Source organism: Meleagris gallopavo, chromosome 2, assembly GCF_000146605.3.
Source record: "Meleagris gallopavo isolate NT-WF06-2002-E0010 breed Aviagen turkey brand Nicholas breeding stock chromosome 2, Turkey_5.1, whole genome shotgun sequence".
In the NCBI taxonomy this organism is placed as follows: domain Eukaryota; kingdom Metazoa; phylum Chordata; class Aves; order Galliformes; family Phasianidae; genus Meleagris; species Meleagris gallopavo.
This window is the reverse complement of record NC_015012.2, coordinates 25,837,046-25,865,037: the sequence shown is the minus strand read 5'-3', so window position 1 is coordinate 25,865,037 and position 27,992 is coordinate 25,837,046. Positions and strand designations below refer to the sequence as shown.

Below are 27,992 nucleotides of genomic sequence, written 5' to 3'. Positions count from 1 at the left end.
TTTTTAGAAAAGCAATTATGGACAACAAAAAATTATCTCCTTCAGCCACAGTCTGTAGAAAACTGCTTATGTTGTGTGGCAACAGCAGCAAATACAGACCAAGCCAGTGGCCATAATACACAATTACAGGTGAAGATAAAAAGAACACAGCCTTTCTCTATTTGGAACGTATGCGATGCAGGCAGGAAGTTAAAGAGATTTTTTTTTAAATTCCAATATATTAATGCTCACTGTATCAGTGTACTTCGGGAAGCTTCAATAAAGACCATCAATGCACATGTGCTTGGAGGCATCTTACTGACACACACATACATTACCTATGGGCTATGCAGATTTGTGTAGACCAAGATTTGGCACGTAAGTAATCTCACAAAAATACTTTAGGAAAATAAGAGTTAGAAGTACTTTCATTACTTTAAACGTGAATTGTTTTTAAAATGAGACAGATAGTGATTTTAGAAAGACTAACAGAAAAATCAGCTAGTATGTTTCTATTAAACACCGTATTTCAAGTTATCTTTGAGGAAAAGATGCATGCTCCCTGCATTCATCTCTGTACAGTACTCAGCACCTCTTGACTTTACAGTTTCAGTCTCGCATGCAATTTCACAGCAAATATAGGCTCCAAGGCATTCTGCAAATATTTTTAGAAGCCTGGCTTGCACACGGAGACTAAAGCAAACAGGTTTTATACTAATGAAACGCAGAATCTTTGCTTGCTTCCAAACGATGCAGAATCTTAAACATAGACTTTGCAATATAAGTGACTGTCAGTATGAAATCTAGTATAGAAGAAATACTAGATACACACACAGATCTTTCGAAGACTGTATGCTTCTAAGTTAAAGACTATCCCTTCTTAAGCACAAAGTCATCAAACACAAAAATTTAAATACATAAATGTCAGAAGATGGCTTTGCAATTTATTTTCTTAAGAGAAGTTTCATTCTGACAAGAAAATTACTTGGACCTCAACTGCCTACGTCCTCAACAAAACTGATCCAAAACCAACAACAGAAGACCCTCAGCTACTGTCAATAGACTGCATTTCTCCAGTTCCATGGGGATACGAAAAGATTTCTAGAAAAGATTTAGATTTAATGCCCTTTTTTTTTTGTTTGTTTAGATAACTGAAATGGTCTTCTACAATGACCCAGTAACAGAGCAAAACCCTTCAAACGCTCATTTCAATAGCAACAATAACTTACTCAATAATTTTCCAATGTTGGGTTAACGTTAAATGGAAATTCTGATTATTACAATTTCCATCTTTTGGTAAAGTAGAATTCTGCTGACTTCCTAATGTCTTACAATGTGCATATTTATATGTAACAAGACCACCAAGTTGTGCTAAGCATTCAAAGATCCGAGTTCCCTCATAGCGCTTGTTCTTTTAAACCATGGCAAAATCTTTTTGCAAGGTCTTTGCAAAATAATTCCACTGAGTAAATCCTACGTATAGCCCTTTCTACAGAGATAAGAATCACCTCCAATGAACACTTCACATGATTATTAAATACTTATCTGTCACGTAAGCAGATTAGATTAGAATCATGCAAGCATACCTTATTACATTGAATCCTACAGTAAGAAAAAAATCAGTTGTTTGCACACATATTTTGGTGAGGACATTTACAACATTTTCTACACAAAATCAGAATGCCAAAGTTAAACTAGAGTCCTCAAAGGAGTCAAGTACTTGCATTCTCAACATACCGACATTTCAATGACTTTAGAACTGAAATCATCAATTAGAAAAATATTCTGCAATGTGAGTAGCCAACACTCAATCTGTTATACTTTTAAATTACATTTACATAATTTTTAACATAGGCACACTAGCAAGTTATTCTGTATATTTCAGTGAAGCAAAGCTTTAAAACAGTTGTAGAGAAACATATATAATCATTCTTGTGTCTGTCTCTCTCAAGGGAGCAATAAATCCTCTCCATAAAGACACAAATACAAATTTTGTGAGGTTAAGGTTTGAGTTGTTTCTTTTTAATTTTTTTCTCTAAATATTTACTACACAAAAAAATGAATGTGTATTCCTGACCACACTGATAATGTCAAAGCTAGGATCTCATCAGCCAGTTTATGACTAGCAATACTGCAACTGTTGTAAACAAAAGACAGGTCCTTACGTTGGGACGAAACTTGGTTGCAGGTTAAAGTGTGTGCTACTACTACTAAAAGCAAGATTTAAAGTAAACTCATCTGGAATTCAGATCTGATCAAGGGAACAGTGAGAACGATACAATGAAGGGACACTTAGGTGCAATTTCATGCTGGTGAATTTTTTCCTCTTTCTATGCTTAGAGTAGTTTTAAACCAGGAGTTGCATATCCAAGGACACACACAATTTAAAACTGAAGTGACCATTAGCACATTTGTACACATACTTACATAAACTTGGTATTTACATACAAAGTTTCACTGTAACAGTTGAAGTCTTAACACATAAGAAAGAAGATAACCTACTACAAAGAATGTATAACCAGATCACAGATTTTCCACGAGCATATAAACACATTTTAAAGTGCTTTCTGGGTGCTTCAAATCAACCCCTTTCAGTATAAGCTTCTATGTAGTGCTGTTCCAGTCATTACAAAATTATTTAAATCATTCCTCTTCAGATACATCACGTATTCAAGAAACAAAATGATGACACCCTTGACATCAAAGTTTCAAGCTCCACCAACACAAATGTATACATTGCTTAAGTTCAGATGAAGTTGTCAAATACTTTGGTTTATCGTAGCTCAGGTTAAATATTTGATAGACCAGAAATTGCACCTCTCCACTCGCAGTTTTTCACTAAAAAATACCCCAACATAAATTGACAGTATTCTTTGGTAAAAACAGGACATTTGGCCAGTTTGTGTGTACATCTATTTATTAAAATAGTCTAAAAGTGAACAAATGCCGCTGCTGTACTGTCAATTTACAGGAATAATCATTCCTTACTCGTTGGGGAGTATCAAAATATTAAGCTAAGCAGTTAGCTACGTTACAGGCTAAAACACATTCAGCAACTATTACAGGGGATCAATAATGTTTTAAGAATATTTTTTGCTTAACATTGATACTTTACAAAATCTTCAAAATGCTGGATGCCTGCAGACAAGTTCATTATTTTGCAGTGACTACAGAAACATTCAATGGTGTACACTGTCAGGTTTCTGATACACAACATAAAATCCCAGAATACGGTGTGCTGACCAATACTCAGCTGCACAGTATTTGTGCATTACCTACACTAAGAAAAGCCTAATAAAAGTTCAGTTAACTGCTACAAGTTACGTGAATATATAAAAACAGAGCAGATATACAAGTATAACACTGAACATACTGTACTTTATTAGCACAAAAAGCCAGAACAAGGCACAGCAAGCAGAAAAATACATCAATAGAAGGGTTAGTGTAGCATACAAGAATAATGTTTATTGTACTTGCAGCCAAAATGTTCCCTACCTCGCACAGGTCACTGCCATAGAGAAGTAAGTAGTAACATACTGTAGCAGCTGGTAAAGAAACTAGGGAGCACTCATGATTGGTACAAAACATTGAACAAGGGACAGGGCATTCCAACAAAATTTTAGTGCAAAAATGTCTAAGACAGAACTACATGAAGTTCCGTCTCCAATTAAATAAGCAAACAGAACTTAGAATTTTGTTTCCAAGTAATCTGTTGAAACTATTATCAGTGCATATTACTTTAAAACATTTTAAAAAGCGCAAATTGAAAGTTATTTACAAATAAAGTGTAACAGTACTTTTGAAATCTGACATTTCAGATCTGTCAGATTTTGTATTCTGATTATAATTCAACCACTTGTAATTTTCTCCATAAAAATATCAGACAACTTTAAATAAAAAAAGAAAACAAACATTTTCTCTTCACTATTACCTTCCATTGTAAATTACAAGTAGTTAGGCTTTAGAAAAATACAAAAACTTTCATTTCATGGCTATAAACCAATTCTGCGTCCTGCCACTGAATCAATAACTCACGCTGGAAGGTATGCAACTGTCCAAGACAGCATTACTTTTGCTAACAATGCCACTTAAATCTCCAAGTGTTTAAAATAGAATTACAGTACTGAGCAGGCATATTCAAGTCTTAATCATTAGGAAACCCTATACACTGAGAAAAGCATGATTCATCTGCTAGCATCCAAAAAACCCCATTAACTCTTAATGGACTGCAGGCTATCCCTGCTTCCTGTGAACTGCTCCTGATAAAAAGAGAATACTCTTACTCGCTACTGTTCGGAAACTTAACTGTGAGCTCAATTAGTACTCTGAATAGTGGAAATATTTAAAGACAATATTTTAAAAAAATACTTTAAATATGAGCAAAAATGCTCCTCCAATATAGTCTTTCTTCATTAGCATTACACGAATGCCCCATGGAAAATGCCTCATAGTTTCTTCATCCAATTACTACAGCTATAAAAACAAAATATTTAGGAATTAGCAAAAATATTTTCACTAGGCCTTAATGAAAAACGTGCAGAATTGTGTCTGCTTATTGTTTCCAAGAGGCATCACAACTTCGTTTGATTAACAGCAGGCAGCATCTGACAGGATACTAACACTCAGCTTCAATAGGATATTGCAAAAAAGCTAGACGTCGTTGGTGCGTTCGCTGCAGTTAAACTGTAACACACAAGAAAAAGCATATTTTGTAAGCTTACTGGAGACTCTGATTTCCTTTTACTTTGTTTTTATAGGTTCCCGCTCCAGCCATCGCACCCTGACTTTTTGTTTATAGTGATACTCCTTTAAAAAGTCTTGCAACATTGAAGGTAATGGAAGGTCATCAATTCCATCATACGTAGTGCACCTGCAGATTACTGCCCGGCAGATATACTGCAGACTAAAGGGGAAAGTCCTGTTCAGAGATACAGTTAGCAACGGTTCAAAGAACATGCAAGAGCTAGGGTCTTTGTAGTGTTCCAGAAGCCCTGTAACGGTGGAGGAGTGAAACACACAGGGATCGTGGGCATCAAAACTAAAGTTGTGATTCCACTGCTCAATGCGTGCATGCAGCGATCGGTTATAACGACGGAAGCTCACAGAGAAGAGGTAGTCCTCTTGCGCAGAATCCCTGAGCAAAAAAGTGCCTTCGGGTTTACCCTCCAGAAGTGCTTCTGCTTCGTAACGGTCCATTACACCCCAGTAACACGGGTTACCTGTGATCTGAAGCAAGTCTGGCACAAGGCAATGGATGTAATCGATCTGAGTGTGCACCTTCCAAGCCCCCTGCTTGCTGATATGGCCGTGGCTCTCTCCAGACATCTGGCGCTGCTTTTGCCTGCGCGACTGTAGACAAAGTGTTGTCGTGTCCTCTTCAGAGTCACAGCTTCCTGGAGGAGTTGCATTTTTGTCCCCGGTCAGCTCAGTCATACCAGGGGCTAGCTTTGGTCCCAGTTTATATAACGGATTAACCTGTGCTGTAGCTTCGAAAGTATGTATTTGGGCATTGGGAGGGGGATCAACCCCTTCTTCAATACTGAGCCTACGTCTCTCTCTCAGCCTGTCTTCTTCGTCTTCTGTAGAAACCAAGGAAGGATCAAACGTATCAAAAAATGTTGAGTGCGGACTCACGGGAGCTGTGTGCTGTTTAATCAGATGCCACTTTTGAGCCAGATCTGAGCCTGCAGGAAAAGGGCATTTCTCAAGCATTAGTTCAGAGAGATGGATCTTTCTTTTGTTAGAAAATAGAGGTTTGGACTGTTTGCTGTAAGTTCGCACGGGAAAACACAGTCCAACAGTATCCTGTAGACGCTGTCGCAGAGAACGGCTGCCTACTGTCCTGTTTGACCCTGCATCCATATCATGTACAGAACTCACTCCATACCTCCTCTCTCTCCTCTGCAAACCACTTCGCGTTCTACCAAATCTTTTTTCGGTATCCAAAGAGCTCTGGGTTTTGGTAGAGCAGGAATGTTTCTTCTTCCCACCCCAAGGAGCATGACGAGAATAAGAGTCCCTTCGAGCAAGCCTAGCTCCCGTGGTGACACACGAGTCATTCTCTTTCTCAATACTTATTTCAACAATCTGAGGAATTTCTGTGACACAGTTTTGGTTCCGCCTGACGGAATTCTTTGAAGGACTCAAACCTAACTGCAAAGCAATGTTTTCTCTCAGAGGGCTGCTGGGTCGCTGTTGAGTCAAACCGGTTATCTGGACAGTTCTGTCTTTAGCGGATGAGCAACTACTGGAGTTAATGACTACATTTTCATTTTGGCTTCCGCCTTCATGACTGAAGAGATTCTGGCACCTGTATTTGAAATTGTTCCACATCTTTCCCACTTTATCCATGGATTATGTTATCTAAGTTCAAGAGGAAAAGAAATATTAAAATAAATGCAGTTTAAAAAAGGAGAATAAACCCTCAGTTATCCATTAAGTTACAAAAATAACTTTACTAACTGAACACAATATAGTTGAAAAAGTGTCCTCAGCGTTGCATAGTTGTATAGTACTGACATGCAGCACATCATCTTGCAACACAGAAGAATCACCAAGAAAAAAAAAGGTGTTTGGGAAATTACAAACATAGAATTTATAAGCAGGCCCATTTATGTTTCTATTGCATTATTAAAAAATGTAGGTTAAAACTCCAGATTTGTACCTGATAGACAGGAAATAAGCAGTTTTAAATGCTTTTTCACTTTAAGTGTCACATGTTATGTATGACTTTCAGATAAGCTTATAGTAAGTAGAAATAAAATGCTGACAAAAAAACAATTCAGGTAACTCCCAACAATGAAAACAGTTAGCAAAAGCCAACAAGCATACTACAAGCATCAAGATATACCATCCAGAATTGAAAGCTCCAGCTGGAGGTATGGAAAATTTCAAGCTACAACTAACAAGATAAAAAAAAAAAAGCACAAAAACAGAAATGTGGGGCAAGGAGGGAAAGAAGTGTTCAGCATTTTCAGATAAGGCAATCACAATAAAAAATTAAAAAAAAACAAAAGCAGTAAGATATCAGCAGAACTTAGAATTCTAAAGTGTCTGATACATCAGTAAAGCCATAGATACAAAACATTTAAAAACTGTCTGGCTTTATTACTTAAGCCATGAAAGAATGAAAGAGCCCAGGGAGCTTTTCTATCTTTAGCAAGAGCTCTTAAAAAGAAAGCAGCTCTGCAGCAAAAGCACAGTGACAGTGAACCATGAAGTAAAAAGAGAAACATTAGCAGTGTGTATTCTGCAACTGCTTCTTCAGAAACCAAGTTTGATAACTGGAACAAAACTGCCAAAAATCATAAGACTGCCCTAGGACACAGAGAAATAGGCTAATTCTGTACCAAAAATTCAGGCAATGCCAAGCTAAATTAGATCTAATTAAGCGCTGAGAGAAGTGCTAAACTTAAAGGACTAAAACATGTCACCTTATTTAACTCTTAGTGAAAGCTGCTCTGTTCTATAGATACGGATTATTCTGAAGCAACACTCCTCTGTTGTTGCAGTTCTTCCCTGTTAAAGAGTTAGAAAGAAATCTAAAGCAGTGATTGAATTTCATGAAATAAGGTAGATGATAGACAAGTAAGCAACAGCCTTGCAATGCAGTCTAGAAGTTCCTAAAGTGCAGCTGAAAACCTATTACTGTGGCAGAATTGACTGAGATCGAGGAAGAGATGGAGGTACAGTTTACAAGAGAGTCATGATTAGATAATTAACTTGAAATTACCCTAACTGATATGTGAATGGAAAACAAAAGGAACAAAAACCTATCCCCCCACCTCTTGCTCAAGTACTTCACCAAAAGCATTAAGTTAGGCATCTACATCCAATTACATTAAGTAAACTTCAAGAATCTAGTGCGGACTCAGGAAGGAGCAGGGAAAAAATAACCAGATCTTAACCATATCTGGGGACTTTTGGCACAAGTTATCTAGAACACGGTGCTAATGATAGTCTCAATTGCATTCAAGCAGTCATTAAGAAGGAAGACACTTTTTAAAGTAGAACACTTTCAGATGGAGAAAACTTGCAAAAATAGGAAGCCTTCCACATAGAAGGCACTACAGAGTTCTCAGCATATGTTAGAAGTGAATGAACGTGAGCACGAGCAAGAAACGTCCTGCTGATTAAAAAATCCTACATTAATCTGAGAGTTGTTTGGACCAAGTTGGTAGGCTGAGGGAGTCTTAGGAGCAAAAGAAGTAATTACAGATCATGTAGATTTGTAGGAACCATTCAACGAGGTGTCATGCCACCACAGCCAATTATAGCTGCTGGTAGAGTGTCACAGATTATCCACATTTACGAGGAAGCATACGTTTGATGTGCCAGCTTGTCAATGCAGTATATATAAAGTTAAGTTCTACCCACTGTTCTTTCACGTTCTCCATTTCTTCCTCTTCCAAGTCAGCAAGATACATAAATTTATCACTGTGACATCTACTACCCGACTGTCGTTATTCAGCTGAAACCAAGAAACAAATTTTAAGATCTTGGGATGTGAAAAGGAAGAGACAAGGCATTACCTCAATTCCCTTTGGAAATCAGACTAGAAACTGAAATTTTTGTGACAGTGAATCAGGATTGCTTTTCTGACCAGTCATACACTGTTCAGCAATGTATTCTATTTGAAAATTGCTTGCTATTCCTCTTCCTTTGCACTATTATTCCAAAGTGTGTTTATGCAGTTAGGTGGGTTAGAAATCCTCCAGGCTTGCCCCAAAGTCTGCAAAACCCAACTAAAACCAACCAAACACAAAATTACCACCATATCGGCTTGACAAAATACTTTCCGAAAGTTTTAAAGTTTAATTAATTTTTGTCATAGTTAAAAGCATGCAGACATCTTTCTTACCCAAAAAAACACGAGCCGCTGTATCTTGACTTGAGAATATACCTCAGCATGAACTTGCTAGATTCTGAGTTGTAGACATGATTACTAGAAAAAGAAAAACAGTATTTTTCTTAGTTGTTAAGAGTAACTTTGCACTTTGATACTTACAATCTGCTAACAGTATCAATGGGATATTCCACTAATTACACTTTACATGGGTGTAGAGAACTACCTGCTTATTTTTTATATATATATATATATATATATATATACATATATATATATATTCTTACGCTTTTAACATAAGAAAAAGGTTTCATAAAACTTTTTCACCCACTGAACACATTTGTCAAACAGAATCTAGAGGAAGATCCTCAAATGAAGCTTTTAAGAAATAAGAGCAGTGTCACAGCATCTGGATCATACAAGTGCCAGGCACAGTGGGCACACTCAGGCTTGTAAAAATGGTTTCCCCACATTTCAGTTCCAAGTCCAAAGCGGCGGTTCCCAAGTCGTGACTGGCAGTGCTGTCAGATCACCTCATACTGCCTCCCCTCCTTGTTTTCAGCTGCTACATCACATCAAAAGGCAGCTAAAAATATACACTTTTCTAATATTACTTTTCCAGGTAAGCAACTGCTGTACTTGCCACAAGGATGTTATATGATTGTGAACCAAGAGGAAAATGAACCACGATTCTAAAAATGGGAAAGTAAGTGGAATGCAAGACAAGTTCTTTAGTAAAAGAATAGGTCAGCACTTCCCTAAAATAATGACCTATTGTTTTTCAGAAATCCAAGAGGCATTATGGGATTTTAGTACAGTATACTCATGCCACCGTCAACTCTAGCAGGAACACGAGACAATCTGCTTCTTCACATTAGAACCAAGCCTACGATGGTGTTAACAGTTAACAGAAAACAGTGAGAAGCTACACTAATAGCTAATACAGATCAGAAAAGGTACTTGGATATGATGCATATTTACTGGAATAAGAAGTGTAGGCTTGAGTGATCACTACACAGATATCAGAAGTTATGATTCCTAGGCAGAAACTCCAGAACAATTACAGACAAGTACTAAACTTTATTAGCTTTGATTCACCTGCGGAAGCACTACAAATGATGAAATGCTTTTAAAACTATGCCATATGACTACTACTGAAAGATTCCATAAAAACAAACTTCCCAGGGAGCAACAGAATTGCAAGCACAAAACTAAGTCAAAGGCAGATGTGAAATTCTTTCACAGCGCTAATGTTTATTTCCCTCCCCCCATCCATTATGTTCCTAGCAGGTCTAAATACACAAGACACGAAAGAGTACTATAGGTTCCAGACAAAGCCAGTTATGCTGTTGCACTGCACGCTTACCTTTTCCATTCATTAAAAACCTAAAAAGTACACAGAAGGTTATCTTGAAATTTCATGCTTAACTTCTTATTTTGAGATTTAGTGCCATTCTTATACTTCAGCTGCGCTCAGAAACGTGAGCAGTCAGGGCTCTGCTGTCACACCACAGCAGCAGGCAGTGACAGCCTGCTCCACCAACCACCTGCTGCTTCCACCACGGACTGCTTGCTTCAGGAACCATTCTTTGCTATTGGAAAACAGTTTCCTGAACTCAGACATCCATCTCAGTTAAGACTATCCTGCATTAGAATAAAACTTGAGTCATTCGTAAAGTATTTGATATTCCATTTAGTGATTGCAAACTGGTGTGAATCAATGTGCAGCAGACTTGTGGTTTCACAGATTTCTTGTGGCAGCACCAAGGTCCACAAAATACAAATTACTTCTAAATAAACTGGCCCTAAAGCCATCCCAGTATCCCAAAGGAGTGCTGTCCAAGAAAATCAGATTTGGAAAATATTATTATAGCCTGAACAAAATATAAACTCCATCCTATCAAAATCAACAATGTGGATTTTGCAGACCACTTTGCAGATTTTCCCAGAAAAATTTATAGTAGTGTTTCCAAAACCTCTTTCCAACTAAAAATAATTTCTATCTACCCTAAGCTGACCCTAAATTACCTGAAATTTATGCCAGAGATATACTCTGACCATTCTTTCCAGATGCATCACAGCACCTTGCTAGAGCTTTCTGCTCATGACTTCCTAATAGGAACACTGCTAGAGGTAAATATTTGCGTCCATCTTGATGTTACTTTACTTGAAAATTAGATGATATGTTAAGCTACATTCAAAACAAAACAAAACCAAAAAAAACCAACAAACCCCTGAACTACACCCAACTTCTACCCACTACTACTACCCAAAGCTGTAACTCTGTAGGTAGAACACATTAAAAACATGGCATGCCTATTTCCAAAGCGAGTGCCTACAAAAATCTTTAGTTCAGCATTTTCACACTATGACAGCTTCAAAACACTGAAAGGCAATGATGACAAATCAAAGCAATCCTTAACCTGAAGGAAGAAGGGGAGAAATCAGAGTCCTCTCTCTGCATGCTGTTCAGCTCACTGCTAACACCAGCACTGTGAGGGCACACTGCCCAACATGTTCAGCAGCACTGCAGCACACCACCTAGGCCCACAAAGGGAGAAGTAAAAGGAATGGAGAGAGGCAACAGCTACTGTTTGAACTGTCCCCTACTTTAAGGTGATTCACTTAGCAGTAACGAGAGACTCCATTAATGAAGATATTTTCCTTCATTAAGGCACTCTTGCTGAAGAGGTTAATGTTGCCTTTGCACGTTGCTAAACACCAGCTGCAGTAACAATGCTGTTCATATCACTCCTCAGCTCACTCAGCTGCAGTAACACTGGCCAACACCCACCATTTGAGGTAACCCACCTGAGAAAGGTACAGCAGGGTTACAAAGCAATTTTCTCCTTTTCAGTACACATTCCAGCAATAACGAATTGCTGCTGTAATACTAGAAGTGACATTTCTTAAAAAAAAAAAAAAACAAGAATAAGTTAGCTGAAGTGGAGCCATACATTTTTCTACACACACACACAAAAATGCAGCCGCTACAGATAGCCTGAAGAGCCAATCTGGAGAGCTGGAAAGAAGAGGTGGTTGTTATATGAATATTATATTTTAATATATGTATCTTATATATTTTATCAGACACAGTAAATTAGCCAAATGCCTCAAGTTTTCATGAAAGTTGAACTAGAGCAAAATATTACTATTTCTCCTAGCAGGCTCTGAAAACTTCCCAGCCCCTTCCAGGCCACCTGTGCTGGACCTGGTGCAGGACACAGCCTGCACACCATGTGGGATGAATCAGCCTGTGGAACTGATCCTCACTAAAATTAGCTATCAGAGTCTCAATCTTCTGCTACATCTTGTTTATGACTTTATAAATATTTGTGTTAGCACAAGAGAGGAGTAGATGAGTAATAAGCCAGAGAGGGCAATGCTGCTTTCTTGCACATCAGCACTGGCATACTCTGCTCACAACATTAAGACCTGAGATGGCTACTTTGAAGAGTAATTTCAGCTGAAGCCTATATGTTATTCAGAAATGGTTTTCTGGCTGCAAAGGGAGATTAGGACTGTATTTAGGATACTTCTGCGAATGTTCAGCCACTGAAAACATTCATTTCAAAAACAAAATGCTGAGTCAGCTCGATGCACCCTGCTAAAACAGTGAAAGCTACAAGTCTCAAGGACTTAAGCTGCCAGACTGTCAAGTCAAAGAAAAATAATGGCATTTGTCATTGTTTAAATTGAAAGCAAGAAACAATCTCCTTCTCAAAACAGATTCACAATGAGTGAAAAACGCACTTAGCTTGCATAGCTGATGTTCTGCCAGTTTCTTTCTAAGCAATCCCTTGGCTACTTCACAAATACCACCCCAAGGTATTTTCTGTAGGACAAACCCTTGCATCCCCTTGCTAGGTTTTGGGATTCAAGAAAGTGTCAGAGCTATGCGTGTTTAGATTATAAAATATCATTCAGCTGCCATCTATTTCCTTTCTTTTCACAGAACCTAAAATCCCTAAAAGAGAAAAGCATGAATGGAGAACAGAACACGAACAGCACTGTACCAAAATAGAGCCACTTGTTTCTGAAGTACTTTTTTAATTATGCAAGACTAGCAGATAACGATACAACTGTGATGAACAAAGCTAGTATTTCTAATTATGTAAGGATCAGAGAGCTGCACACTGCAAGCATAAGTTTCAGTTATTAATAAAGAAGTAATACTGCACAGATCTGCTGAGAACTCTGCATACCAATAGCTATTCAAGGTAGAGAAGCGCTGGAATTTCAAGGCAGCGTGTGCCTGAATTCCAGGTAAAGACATCCTCAAATTGTTAAGGTGTTACGATGAGTGGCCATCTGAATAACATGTAAACCCACACAAGCAACATCACATGCAAGCATTTTCCCTTAAATGGCCCCAACACACCATAAATATGCAACTGAGCATAATGCCACCTCCATAGAAAAAGAAGAAGAAAAAACATTAAGTTAGCTAAGGAAGCTATACGCTATGGCAGAAAACTTTAAGTGACCTACTGAAACGATGCCTTCTTTACTGCTATATTTAAGCCTCCTTGATCAGAAGCTGCCAACATATTTGGGTTTTTCTGTGTTATTTAAAAACAAAGAAAAAAAAAGTGTGCAGAATAAATAGCTCCAGTCAGTGCTGAGTTAAGCACAACAGCCCTCTTCATGACCTCTGCAAAAGCCATTAAAAGTATTCTTAGAAAAAGTTACAGAGCTTTCCTCTAGCAGGGCAAAATTCCCCTCTACTTTTAGGAACACTAACAAAGCATATTCTTTTCTATCAGATTCTAAAATACAAATAAGTCTCTAATTGCTGTAAAACAATCTAATGGTTGTTTGTCATGTCAGGGCATTCCGTAACACATTACGGAAATGCAACTTTAATAGTTCTGCCTCAGTAAAGCAAAAGAAAAAGGAAGCCAGCTGAAAAGGAAGGTTGGGTCAGCCTCATACCACATATCCTTCACTAGCACAGTAGAAACATCCATTTTCAAACTGAGCAGTATTACTGCTTATCACTTTATCCTACTATTTTCAAGACCCCCACAGCTTGCCTAATGCCTCTCCCTCTTCGCAGTGCCTTTCCCAACCTCCTTACAGCCCTCTCCATGCACCCAACTACTTCCCATGTTACCTTGCCATTTTACCCAGCAGAAGACCACACTAGCTAATACTAACGAGCTGTCTGACACCTCAAAAGCTGTTAAAAGCAAAGCTTTACTAGTTAATCTCTAGTGATGTATCTACAGCAGTGACTACGTCAGAAAAACTGTATTGATACTCATTCTGTTTACATGACTTATTAAGGAAAGCTGCCCTCCTTTCAAATTTGAGTGCAATGAGTGAGAAGTTCAAATGCTCTACAGCCCTAACAACTGAGAAGGGTGACAAGCTGAGGCTGTGAACTCTTTGGATCTGCAACTGAAAAAGTCAGTGTTATCCTGAAAACTAAACAGAGCCAACATGCACTTCAAAAAGAATTTTTCACTCTCAGTTGCCCAGTTCATAAGTTTGGCATTGGTGTCACAAGAAGTCCATACACCCTGGGCTTCACGGACAGTGTCTGTCTTTTTCATTCACTGATAACATTAACAGGGGAAAGCATCCCATAGTAGCAACGTCATATGCACATACAACAGACAACGAGAAAGCTCAGCAAAAAATCTACAACCAAAGAGCTGTTCTTTGCTGCAGCATAAATGACTTGGCAGGCTTAAAGAATATGAACCATGTTAGCTGTAATTTATAGTATTCTGATATAAACAGATAACCAGTAAATTGGTCCATTGTGTCACTGCAGTACTGAAGAGATAAAATTTCAGGCTAGGGGGAGGAAAGCACCGGAGCAGCACGGTGCCCTGTCTGGCTGCGGCCATGCACTGTTGTCAGGCAGAAAGGTGGTCTGGGATGGGCAGCTCTGATAGAACCCACACGTCTACAGAATGACCTTCACAATGATTCAAGTCCCAGTTCACATTCTTTAATGCCAGAAGTTTAACAGGTAAACTCTGGTGCCACTGGCAACCTTAGATCAGTTTCTGCGTAAAGCCTGTTTTCATAAAACAGAAGCGTATCAAAATGCAACTGTGCCACAAAACCCGCAGAGCATTTGGCAAGCGAGGAGTTAAGCCCCTGCCTAGGCCTACCCCCAGCTGCTGTCAGCAGTCAAACGTGTCAGGAGGAGCTCTGCCCTGACAGAGCTAATTGGCAGCAAGCACCTGCCTCCCCAGGCGGGCAGGAGTAGGTAAAAGAATACAAACCCTGCAAAGGAGAAGCAGCTGGAAGGCTGCCAGGAGGTCTAGCCTGTTTCGTACTTTCACTGTGATCCACAGGCAACTTCATCCTGGCCTACAGGCAGCCTGAGCAGCAGAAAACTTTTCTGCAGCTTTCTCACTGCCAGGGGCAGGTGCCTTGCCGCTGGGTGCAGGTGAGCTCTGTCTGTCAGAGAGCACACAGGCTCACACTGCAACACCAACACCCACAGGAACCAGCATTTCAGCAAGTCTGAAACCACGGGTACCACTGGAACAAAGCCACCCCAACAGCTGTGGGGAGCACTACTCAGTTTTTAATCAAGCACCCTGCATAAACAGTTGTGCCACTGCTTTAGCAATCGTGATGTTAAACAGTACAGATACACAGGTCCATCAGCAATCTTTAAAAGGAAAAAGCTCAATGTAATGAGATTACAAGATACTAATGTTAGAATTACTGCTCTAACAACAAGAAAAATGTTTCTTAGTTGATAGCACAGCAAGGAATTAAAAAATTTGCAACACTTGCCCTTCTTCTGTATTCTGCACCTTTACACAAAAGCAACATTTGAGTTTGCGCTCAGAAATAAGTAACTCTTGATGCTGCCAAAACCATAAGACCATCACTTATGCATCAGAGGCAGAATAATCACTGATAAGAAATGCCAAGTCTCTTTCCTCTCTAGAGTATCCATTACCTCAATCCATTACAACGGAGGCATTAACTAAAGGTTTATCATTATGTTGCTGTGTTATCTTTCAGGAGCCGGATCTCATTTCATATTAAGATACAAAAGAGGTGATGATGTTTGTCAAAGCGTGGCTGGACCTTTCTTCTTAGCCTTACATAATGCAGTCAGCTACATCAAAACCATCTGAATGAAATGCCTGTTCTGGCAAAGAAGCATTGGCATACTTAGCAGAGTAAGCCCCTATAGGGTGAAAGTTTTGTAAGAGAAGACTAATAAGACTTACCCTATTTTGCCCCGAATCAGATTCATAAAAGCAGAGATTCAGTTGCATGAATGGCTTAAGAGAAAGCATTTCATGCAGAAAGAGCTAGCGGCACTACATCAAACTGAGCAAACCTAAATCAAACAACGACTACCAGATGATGAACTTGACAAGAACATTTCCAAGAAGAAAAAAAAAAACCAACCACAAACCCTCAACCAACAAGAAACAAACCACAAAGAGGGTGATTGATGCTATTCTACCATATCAGCTTGAAATGATAAACTATCCTCTGTGCAAAAGAAACAGAAGAGTACAGGCCTTTCTTGGCTCTTTCTCATTCACAGTTTAGATACAGCCAGGACATCCCAAGGGTCACTGTACATGGCAACTCACCTAGCATCATTTCACTGCTATTAAAAGGGAGATGCCTGCTTCTCTCCCATGCCTTTGTATCTGTGCTAATATTCATATGACCTGTTTTTACTACCTACCATAAAGGTACTCAATTTTCAACTGAAATTATCTCGCTAGATAGAAACAGAATGTTAGCTTGGGAAAAGAAACCAGAAGATGCAAGTACTAGTGAGGCCTAGAGAAGCTTCAGGCTCTCAAACCAAGAGCAAAAAGAAGAACCAGCTCTTCCAGCAGCAGTGAGCTATTAATACTGCTTTAGCCATTTCTGTGAAACCTTATCCCTCAACTGCTAAATCAAATTCTTATCTTAGGAAACATGTTTTATTGAATGAAAGTCACGATTTTGGAGCACAAACATGAAAGGAAGCCCTAGGAAAAGACTTACCTATAAAAATACATTTTAGAAGATCCAGTAGTCATGCAACTGTTAATAGGAAAAGCTGGCAACATTAAAATACAGCAACTACCCCTGTTTATTTCAAATAGGCAATATAACTTACTTAAAACACCAAACAACCTGCAAAAGAATTTTCAATAAAAAGGTGTCATGGTTTCATCAAAACCTGCTCAATAAATGACTTCAGGGAGCTACGATCCTTAAATGTTTATGATAAAAAATAATTTGATTCTTAGCTTAGAGGATACAAGTCTCTTCACTTCATTATTAGGGGAGATGTGGCACTTTCTACATTTAGCTATTGTCACAGCAAAAATATGCAGAGTGATCACCAGAATGAGAACAGCAGAACTGTCACTCCTCGTTACTGGCTGAAAGTTTCCTGGAAAACCTCTGATTAGCCGCAGCTTCAGCACACCTCCCAAGCCATTAAAGCTGAGAGGTCTGAATAAATCAAAGCTCTTTGAGAATTTCACACTGATACCCAACTCTTCTGTTGTGGATCAGCCAAAGAGTCTATAAGTCAGGTGAAGGGAAGGAGGGGAAGAACATGAAAACAGCATCCAGTGTTTGAATTGTACATATGATTGGAAACTTCTGATACCACCGCTGTTGGTGGCACACAGGCATACAGAACCAGCCTGTAGGTAACTTGAAGTTAGCCATGATTTGAAAAGATGAACATTTATCTTCTTAAGAATTTTGCTAACTAGCCAGAGTGGAACACCCTTCAGCAAAACCTACCTGTTCTCTCCTCTACTGAAGAAACGTCAAAAAGAAACTCTTGCCCAGTTTGGTACTGCCCTCCTGTGAAGAGGCAGCGTGCTCTGCCTCTGGCCCAGAGGAAAGAAGGACAGCAGAAATGTTCATGGAAGGTTTTCAGACAACTGTAAGTGCCTACATAACAGATGAGGATTTTGCTTGAAAAATAAAAGGCTACTTTATGCTACACGGTATCAACACGTAATGACATTTTGTCTCAAACTATGAACTACCCACCTTAAAAGCAGCAGGGGAAATTCAGCCTGCTCAATGAGTTTCAAGTCTTCTTCCAATAAGAGTGATATTACTAAAAAATAAATAAAAATAATAAATTAAAAAAAAAAAGAAATAGATGAAACCATGGCTGTAAGGAGTAAATGGGGGGCTGATAAGAGGAGGAGGAATGGGTCCTGATTGATTCTGGAGCTGGCACATGCTAGGTCCATCTCGAGGTTTTCCTCCTTGCTTTGTGCCATTACCACATCCCCACCCCTTATATAACTTGGGGGGAGAGCTCCTTTCTTACAGTTCTAGCTCCCTGGCTCTGCACAGCCCACTGCAGCCTAGAGATGCACTTAAGAGGAAAATCCTGCTGAGCACACAGACTGCAGACAGTCTCCACAGAATTCCATAAAGAAACATTGGCATGTCAAGATAGAAAACTTTCAAAAGGAGATTTGGCTCAGTTTTAGCAGATTTTCATGTAAAATTTAAACATTAAATCTCTGCAGAGGTCATCCACTGACAAATTTTAAACACTGTTCCAGTTCAGAGGTGCACTACAATATTTCAAACAAAAGAATGCCATTAAAAAAAGGCACAATTCCTCTAGTTCTTTTTCTGGAAACAGATGAAGAATTACAGCTGAAAGTTTTAAACAAAGTTAAAGCCAAGGTAAAATAAAAAAAGCATAAAGTATTTTAGTCCAAAAGACTTCAGTTGAGCAGTTATAAACAACCAAATCCAGCATCTCTTTCTAAGACTTCCTATCAGAGACACTGTAACAATCTGAAAATCTAATGGCACTCAATCTTGTACACTGACAGAGTCCATCCTATGAGCAGTGCAAAAGATGTCTACACAGAGTAGATAAGACTCCTCTTAGTCTGAAGATGAGAAACCTTCATTTCAACACTAAGCAAACACAAGGACCAGAAGAGGTTTTTCTTCTCTCTTCTGATCCTCCTCCAAGCAGTCCCAGACATCCCATTTAACTTCAAACCATATGGAAATAATAAAAGAACAGCCACGGCCACTGACTCTTCACCTCAGTTACCACAGCTCTACTTCCAACCGGGGATAATTTCAAGTGATGTGAAGTACCACAGTATTAGAGAAGAGAATTACTTGCAGTCACCCTGGGATCACACAAGGCACCACCACCACTGGCTACTGCTGATATGCTGCATGCTTCAGCTCAGCATCAGACTCCACACCTTGATTTTCCACCCAGCTCCTCCTTTACACTGTGATGCACTTGTTATTGCTGCTCCTCACCAAGGAGATTCACCTCCATCTTCCTGGTACAGACCCCCACTCTATAGCTGATGTGTACAAATACACAGTGTGTTCCTTTCTACCCAAGTCCTGCACATACAGGATAACTTGAAAATACTTTTGATTAGCAATTTTCTGCGTGTATTTCTTCAACCTGTGGGGCTGGCTCCTGTAAAGAGGCAGGAAGTGATTACATTTAATTACTTACATTGAGGTCCTCATCCCAAAATTCGGGCATGAACTCCTTGAGAAACTGAAAGGTATCCTTAAATACCTTTTGGGAGAGATTAATCAGCTGTTACATACACACACCATAGCCTTCAGAATCATGCTAGAGGATTCTCTGATCCCTTGGTGTGGGATCAGAGAACCTTATTTTACCAGGTAAATCAGCTATTAACCTCTGAGAGATCATGCCAGAATTTCCCCAAACTTCTGATGCTGAAGTATAAGCTCTTCCCACTAAAAAGCTAAATACATAGTTCAACTCCAAAATCAATAACAAGAGTGACTGTAGAATACATATGCAAGGCTAAATGAGTAGTTAACGAGGATCAGGAGCTTTGCAAATCCCTTCAGCAGAGGCAAGCCCAAGGGGTGCTGCATCGGTAGGCCTACCTTGTGAAATGCTATAACAAAGAAGTACACAGTTACCCTTCCTTTCCAGATCTGGCTTCCATTGCTGCACAAACCAAAACCAAGAATCTTTGCTGATATGGTTGTCTCTATAACCACTCCTTCTATAAGCAAGGCACGAGGGCTTCTGACAGCAAAGATCAAGGCTAATGTCATTCAGCTACACGTGCAAAGAGTTTACTTTTTGGTCACTCCCTACATCAGCACTCAGGTGTTTTTAGGAAAAGCACAGGGAAAACTTATAGTGACTGATGGAACTGCTGAAATAAAAGATCCTTCAGAACAGAGGCATCTGCTAAGTACTTTTGTACAATATACAGCAGCTGAAATGTGCCATCCCGCCCCAGAGTAGGATGGTGCCTCTAGCCCCTCTGGGATGCTGAGCCGTGCGCACAAACTAGCAAGGCCAAATATAAGAAATTCCATTAAGTTAGTAATCTATGATGTCAGCCTATTCTTAAAGCAACAACTGTTAACTTACCACCCTCTCCAGATTCAGAATAACCTGAAAGAAGACAGCATACCAAGCTTCAGGGCTGACAGCCCAACCCCTCTGCTGGCAGGAAGCTTAGCAGCTGTAAACTTCATATTAAGGTTTTAACATCTACTTGCTTCTAGAAGTTGTAGGACTTCCACAAAATTGCTATCCACTTCTGTTTGTTTTTTAACAAACGAGCTATATCCTAATACATTTCTCACTAAATTAAAACAGTTTCACACTTCCTTAAGCGACAGCTCACAGTAGATCTACAAATGAGCAAGGCAACAGCTTTGAAACCTTTCCTAGCACCTACTCCAATGTTTGACTTTGGCAGGAAAAAGGTTTTGACTCCAATTTGTGTTTCATTAATCCACAGCCACATTCTTCATCGAAGGACTGCTGGAAAAACTCAACTTGCTGGAAACAGTAACTATAATTACTGACCTTCACCAAGTTTGCCAAAATCAAATTGCAAAGCTCTAACTTCACAGTACAAAGAAAAGCATGTCTGTGAGTAACAGAAACCGAGTCAACACTTGCAAGATCTCAGAAAATGAGATAGAACAGTGAATTTACAGGAATAAATTGAAAGCGTTCCCTGACCACAAGTAAACTCCTACATTTGTACTGCATGACAAAAAGGGCAGAACTACTTTGTTGTACATCACTGCTGAACCAAACACTTGCCCTGTAGAGCATAAAATTCAAAACGTGGAATATATTTTTATGAAATCTGATAGACATGACCAAATTGTAAACCACAGCTGTACATCTCACCTCCTCACAGAACACTCTGCTCTCTCCACATTTTTCAGATGCTTCACTTCACTTGGTGCTATCTGGGATTCTGGGAGGGAGAATTCTCTTAGTGCTTCTGTATTTCTTGAGGAAACCAAATGTCACTGCAGGTGTCCCATTAACAAACCTGCACGTGAAATTATACATGCCTCAGTCAATTATGAAACTGGCAAATCTGGATTCTTTCCACTTATTACAGGCTTTAAAGCAAACACAGGAATGACACAGTCCTGGAACTATGCATAGATACACTGTTGGTACGCCACTTTTCTAGCACTGAGATGATGAGCTTATCCTGATACAAAATTGATTCACATTTGACTAAAGTTCAAAATATTCTAGAATTAATTCACGGGCTGGGTGGATCTTTCACAGCCTTTGTTTCTACTGCCAGCCAGGAAAAATAAGGCAATTATTTGCATAACTGAAATAAAATGTGATTTCATAACACAACAATTTTTGAGTCTATAAGCAAAAACTTACAGGAGTAGGATCAAAAGTCATTTATTTCTTACAAGCCATTTACAAAATAGTATAACAGCAAACCTTCAGCAAATCTTGTCAACTATGACACCCAGCAGGAATATATTTTCTCCCCAAATATGCCAATTGTATTACTGAAGCAGGGCTGTGAAGTGACACTGGAGCTCACTACCACTGAAGACTTCCAAATATCAGTTAAATGTGGATCACGTCAAAAAGATCTTTTTTTCCCCATTCTTACAATCCCAATCAAAACCAGTTGCAAAAAAAGAAAAAAAGCTAAACAAGTTTAATCAAGAAAAAGACAGTTTTGCCTGAATTAGCTACATTTTTATAGCCTACAGTAGAACAAAGGGATTTCCAAAACCGCATGCCATACTAAGTCCAAACCTTAATCTAAATACAAGACAACTTTCTCAGACAAATGACTCTACTGGTAGGAACCTCAAAGCCCCTAAGCCTCTCACTTATTCAGCTCAGCTATAAAACAGTCAATAGCTGTCCTATCAAACTAGTGATAGCAAAACAAAACACATGCCCAGTGCAGTGGTCATCAGTCACCTGCATAACCAACTCTGAATGCAATTACTTGAGAGTTTTGAATTTTAGTCACATTCTGACTGAAAGACTAAAAATCCATTAACAGATGCTTCACTCCCAAAGGAATCTAAGAGAACAAAACAATCTCATATACATGTAAGACTGACAGCCCTGCTGACAAAAACACTGAAATCTTCTACAGATGCTCCAGAGCCCAAGGAGTCTGAAGAAAAAACTGCATCATATGCACATGAGAACTGCCACTGGTCAAACCACACTCACGAGGCAAAGCAGTTTTCTCACTTCTTACTGTACAACTATGTCAGCATTTTATAATACACAAACCCAGATTCACTCGTTAGTTTCAGTAAAGGGAAGCAGTAGATCAGGCCAAGCTGAAAGTCTTCACATTTATCCATACAAGTTTTGCCAGAATACAGTTCAACGGACATAAAAATACCTCTAGGATCACTAAGACATGAAAAGAAACCAACAATCCCAATGGTGTAACACAAGATGGCTTCAAAAAAAAAAGAAGATAACGATGGCAGTTTTGAGTAAAGATAGAATCTAGTTTGCAGCCAAACCAAGACATAAGGCACTGATGTGTCAGTAAATACGAACAGTCAGATCTGTCAGATCGATACTTGGTATCCAACACAGGATGCAAGAACAGAAGAAATATTTATCATCACGTTCCCAACATCTTTCCCCAGTGATGGATCAGGACCTTTCAAGCCCAGCAGCATTACCTCTGCGCTATTAGGAGGAAGTTTTTCACACACAGGGTGGTGACACACTGGAACAGGTTGTCCAAGGAGGCTGTGAATGCCCCATCCCTGGAGGCATTCAAGGTCAGGCTGGATGAGGCTCAGGGCAGCCTGGTCTGCTGGTTGGTGACCCTGCACATAGCAGGGGGGTTGAAACTAGAAGACCATTGTGGTCCTTCTCAACCCAGGTCATTCTATGATTCTATGATTATTAGATTAAAATTTCTCTTAATATAATCTCAGTCTAAGTTATAGGTGCAGGACAAATTACGTACAATAAGAACCAGAGGTCCTGTTGTTAAATGCCCTGCCTCCATAAATGCAACATTCAAACTAAGAACGATAGCTCTGAGGAACTCCAGCAGATAAGCCACTTAAACACTTTTAATGATAGCCTGGTCTCATACCTTAGTTTAGAATCCATTCTATAACCACATGAAACCAAATTCTGACAATCATTATTAATAGCAAGTCAAGGCCTTGATAAATGAAAATAAAGCAAAAATCAAAGCAGCTCATGCTTGTTGCCAAAGTTTTAAAGAACATTAAACAGAAGAAAGTGTAGAAATTACTAGTGAGAATGTGCAGAATACCCAAAGAGATGGCAGCAGAGCATTGCTGGCTGGATTCAAGACTTTATTTTTTGTTCTTACATCCCTGGTGCAGCCAGAGGAGCAATTGCAGCAGTCTGAAAGGGCAACAACCCCAGCACCTCTCTGCATGCTCTCCCTGCTCCCATGTCTGTTCCAGCACCCTGAGCTGCCCAGCCTGTTGGCACAGATTCACAAACCACTGAAGGGGAACACAAACGTCTCTCTTCTGCTCAAGCCAACATCTCCTTTAAACGCTGCTAAAGTGAATCGATGGAATTAAACAAAAAAAAACAACACTCTTTGGCAGCTTAGAAAAAACACAAATACTTTCCTCTTGTAAGCAACAAGACCAATGAATGAGAAATGAAATTTACCAAGCCTAAAATAGAGTAGGACACAAGTGAACAGAAATGGCTTGCGTTGGAAGGGACCTTAAGGATCACCAAGCTCCCTGACACAGGCAGGGCCACCAACCTCCATATCTAATGCTAGACCAGGATACCCAGGGCAAATTTTAAATGAGAAATGCACCTTGATAGAATTGCCACTTTAATACTACTTGTACATCTAAAGTAATTAAACCTCACACCAATTTTAAAATGCTATCTGTGTATTTATTTGAATTCTACTTCCTATTCAAATGAAGCTTTTAACACAAGTTTAAAAAGAAGCATATAATTCTGCAACCTAAAAGTGAAAATTAATGACCTGAAAAAACAAAGCATCAACTAAGCAGTGCAAGTCCTTATACAAATCCATCACACAATGCTTCCACATCACTCTGCAACCTAAAATTCACTCACTTTGTCCATATGCTATTTCAGAGGAATAAGAGACCTCTTGCTGCACGACTGAGATGACTAAAATACCGCTGTCTCCGCAGAGGCCAGTCAGATGTAAAAGCTCTCCAGAAACAAAGTTCCGTACTGGGGTACTTTTTCCATAAGCGAGTCAGTCAGTAAATCAAACTGTCTCACAGGCCTTGCAGCAAAACCCAAAACCTACGGGAGGCAGGCAGAGCATACAGTTAAAAATAAAGGCGGATAGAACCCAACACCAAAAGTTAGAGACGCCTTGGCGAGGCCAGCCTGGTGTGCAAGCTCTGCACAAGAAGTAGGGTGCTTGCAAGTCTGCCCCAGTCAGCATTTTCATCCTCATAGCCAAGTTTCACAACGAAGGTTTTGTCAAAATAGTTTAAGCAATCTCTATGACCTACATTTCTGCTGTTGAAGGACAAGCGTTTTAAGAGAGAACTCTGATCAGTTTTTGTTGTAGTCTTGATCAAGCCCAATTCATTCAACTGCAGTCCTCAAGCTTCCATTACTTTAAGGGAATCATGTAAAAGTTGCTAAGTGCCAGGCCTCTGCATCCCAGAATTACAATCCTTAGTCCTGCAACTAACATAGAAGCCTCAAGTAATGACTTCCAAATGACTTCACCTGTGTGCCACACCGGTTTCTGAGTTACTATCAGAGTTCTTTCTGCTAGAAAGATATTTTATATTGCTTCTAAGTTATTTACATTGGTAACAATCTTTCAAGTTCCATTTCCATAGGTATACTCCAATCAAGTTTGAAAGTGCTTCCCAACACTGGACAAATTTCCTCCCCTCAAAAATCACTGCTTGCAATAGCAAGTATTGCACTACAACCATACTCTAAGAATGTTCCATGCACCTTCAGCAGAGAATCTTTATTACAAAAACCTGAAGCTAACAAAGAAGCCTTACAGAGTACAATGAAACCCGCCTTCTCACTTGCTGCACCAAGAAAAGCAGATTCCTGCACTGTTTGATACTTCACCAACTACTGCAGAGACCCAAACATTCACCTGAAAGGATTTGCTTGAGCACTTCAGCTGATAGCTCAGTACGTAATATGCTCAATTAATACCATGATAACCAGGAGCGTACCTCATATAGCTACACGAGGACACTGAAACATTTTCTTTAAGAAATACTGCTTTTCTGGGCAGCCTCCATCTCTCCTTCCTTCTCATCCCAACCTTTCAAAGATAGGCTTCAGACTGCCCAATGTTCCCTCTGAAGAATTCAACCACAGGTAAAAGCACAGGTGAGGAAGAACAGGCTCCCACGTTATCCAGGAGATCAGGACTAGCTGCAGATCCAGAAGAGGTTCCCGACTACAAATCTCTTCAACAAAATCCAGCTAAGGCCCATGAGCAGATGAAGCTGTAAAGTTACTCTTTCTTTCTTCCAGATAATTCTTCAAAGGGTTTTCTACCATACAAACTAGTGCAGACTACGCATAACCACACTGAGTTTTAGCCAACCTCTCTCACAGCCAAAAATATCATCCACCACCACTGCACACATTTTCTTACTGAGATTTTCAGAAGGTCTGCATAATCTTATAACCATGAAGTTAGTGAGCCATTACATATTTCCTGAAACTAAGCTGCACATTAGATGATTCACCAATTAGTGTATTCATGAAGCTTTAAAAAGCAATCAAAATTTCATTTTTGTTGAAAAATTTAAGAAAGATGTCCAGCTGTATCTACGGGGAGAGCATGTGGGCTTTTCTCCTTAACTAACAGCTACGTTAGCTGGTGAAAAATATTCAGTGTGTCAGAGTTAATTTATAGAGCTGACAAAGTATAAGGGCTCCAGAAGGTATAGCATACATTTACTAAACTTTAAATACAATTTTTAAGCTAGATATAGCTCAAAGATGAAAATAAGAGGTCCAACAACTAAACCACTGAAATGCATATCATTTCATGGCACTTTTTATTTAATGGAGCACGTGTGTTTCAAACTAGCAGACAGGTTACCATCGCAGCAGAAGAGCTGATAATCCTTCTGATCCCATCGATGGAAACATTTTTCTGAAGGAGGCAGGCACCTCTGGAAGCCAGCAGACACCTCAGCACGCGCAGCCATGACCGTGCAGAGGGGAGGCACAGCACATTGCTCAACACGACCGAGCACCCAGGCCTTAATGAAGCCTCCAGGCATAAATACCGCAACACAAATACTAAGTGTTAATTTCCCCTTAAGGTTGAAGAAATTACCAAGCATAGCTCTTGGGGAGGCAAGTCAAATAGCTATCTACTTTGACAGCTCTCAAGAATTATTTAGCTATCTAGCTTGTTCTAGGAGCCAGTATTTTAGGACTCATGGTGAAACCTTTTCATCAAAGGTTCTTTCTTTTACTCTACAAAGCCAGACATGCACACTTTAGCAAAGAAAAATATATCCTTTTTAGATTTTATGGGTTTTTTCCCCACTATTCATAGCAGTAAATGAAACTACTTTAAGCCCTAAAAATCGTACACCTGCTGAATGGAGGATGCATGGAATCATCTGTATCCTGTGAGGAATCCACTAAAAACCAAGCTGTTCAGCAGCATGCTATCACAGCACAAGCTAGTTTACAGCAATCATCACTACCCTCTGATGAGCCTAAAATACATCTCTTGCTTAACTTTAAGCATGAAGAATGAGACCAGAAAAATTCACGTCACACCATCTTGGAATATTAGTCCACTATGGAAACATGAATTGCCACATCAAATTGGACAAACAGTCACCCTTCTAGAACCTCGTCACAGAGTGACAGGTTTCATATGTTTCAAAGAACACATTAAAAAAATTTTCTGTTAAAACACACTTATTTCTAATCTCTTCCATCTGCTCTGCCTTAGATGTACCTACCATCAATACAAGAGTAATAGAAGGGAAACTCTAGCTATTCCTTCAAAGACTACACCAGCCATTTTTCCATTGCTCTCATACATACAAAGTCATGTCAAGTTTCTGCATGCTGCCAGCTGTCTGCATTCACTGCTTCGTTGTACTGCTAATGCAATTCTGAAACTAGGGTAGATATGAGACATTTAGGCAAACTGGAAAATCAGAACAGATTTCAGCAGCTCAGTCCATCAGGTCTCAAACTCACTTTTTCTTTCTTGTAGCTTCTTTCAAACTGACAGGGAATGCAACCTAAAAGTATGCTTAATTCACTCTGCCATAGTTATTGATGTACAGATACAAAAAGAATCAAATCCGCTCTTCCACAACCTCCATCGCTAAGGCTACTGGTTTGATATCAAATCCATTTCAAATGTCCTAGTTTGCAGATTAATAACTGTATGAATTAGCAGATGTTAACTTGGAAACTCGCCTCCTTTCAGTAGTTCACCACAGCTACCTATCTCCTCTCAGTATCTTACGATTACAACCTCAAATGTCTGAAAGGGCTATGTCAAGGATAAGGGCAGCATAACAACTTCAGTAGGAAGCCTTTAATGGCACAAACCTGCACAATGCAAGATAACATGACTTAGTACCAAGATTCCTACAGATATAAGACATTTTAACTAAGAAATAGCCTTAACATCATCTGTGTGCACTGTGACCCATAAAAGACCTGAACTCAGAAGAAGGCATGAGACCTGAGTGAACAGGTTAAATGGCATTTAGGGCTATGATGTACTGCATGGTCATTACCTGGTGACACAACCCTAATTTCCCTTCCAGAAGTGGACTTAGAAAAGGACATTCCATCCTCCTCAATAACGCGTTGGACTCAAGGCTTCTGGCACACAAATTAGAGCCTGTGTTGCACAAATACATTCTG

At 39.4% G+C, this 27,992-nt stretch overlaps 1 protein-coding gene across 5 annotated transcripts; it reads right to left on the bottom strand.

Annotated features, from left to right (window-relative positions):
• Window positions 1–27,992, bottom strand: SOCS5 (suppressor of cytokine signaling 5). Of its 5 annotated transcripts, XM_031552385.1 has the most exons (5): window positions 17,828–17,903; window positions 8,840–8,923; window positions 8,356–8,449; window positions 7,413–7,497; window positions 1–6,342 (listed from the first exon to the last, which is right to left on the bottom strand). In XM_031552385.1, the coding sequence occupies exon 5, from the start codon at window positions 6,328–6,330 to the stop codon at window positions 4,720–4,722; it is 1,611 nt and encodes a 536-aa protein (XP_031408245.1). In that variant the 5' UTR covers window positions 6,331–6,342; window positions 7,413–7,497; window positions 8,356–8,449; window positions 8,840–8,923; window positions 17,828–17,903; the 3' UTR covers window positions 1–4,719. The 5 variants fall into 5 exon arrangements, with proteins under 5 accessions (XP_031408245.1, XP_010705088.1, XP_019468267.1 ...); XM_010706786.1 differs by lacking the exon at window positions 7,413–7,497; XM_019612722.1 differs by lacking the exon at window positions 8,356–8,449.

Bases quoted from the DNA above. Each gene is read 5' to 3' on its own strand.
- SOCS5 (XM_010706785.3), bottom strand. From the start codon at position 6,330: ATGGATAAAGTGGGAAAGATGTGGAACAATTTCAAATACAGGTGCCAG.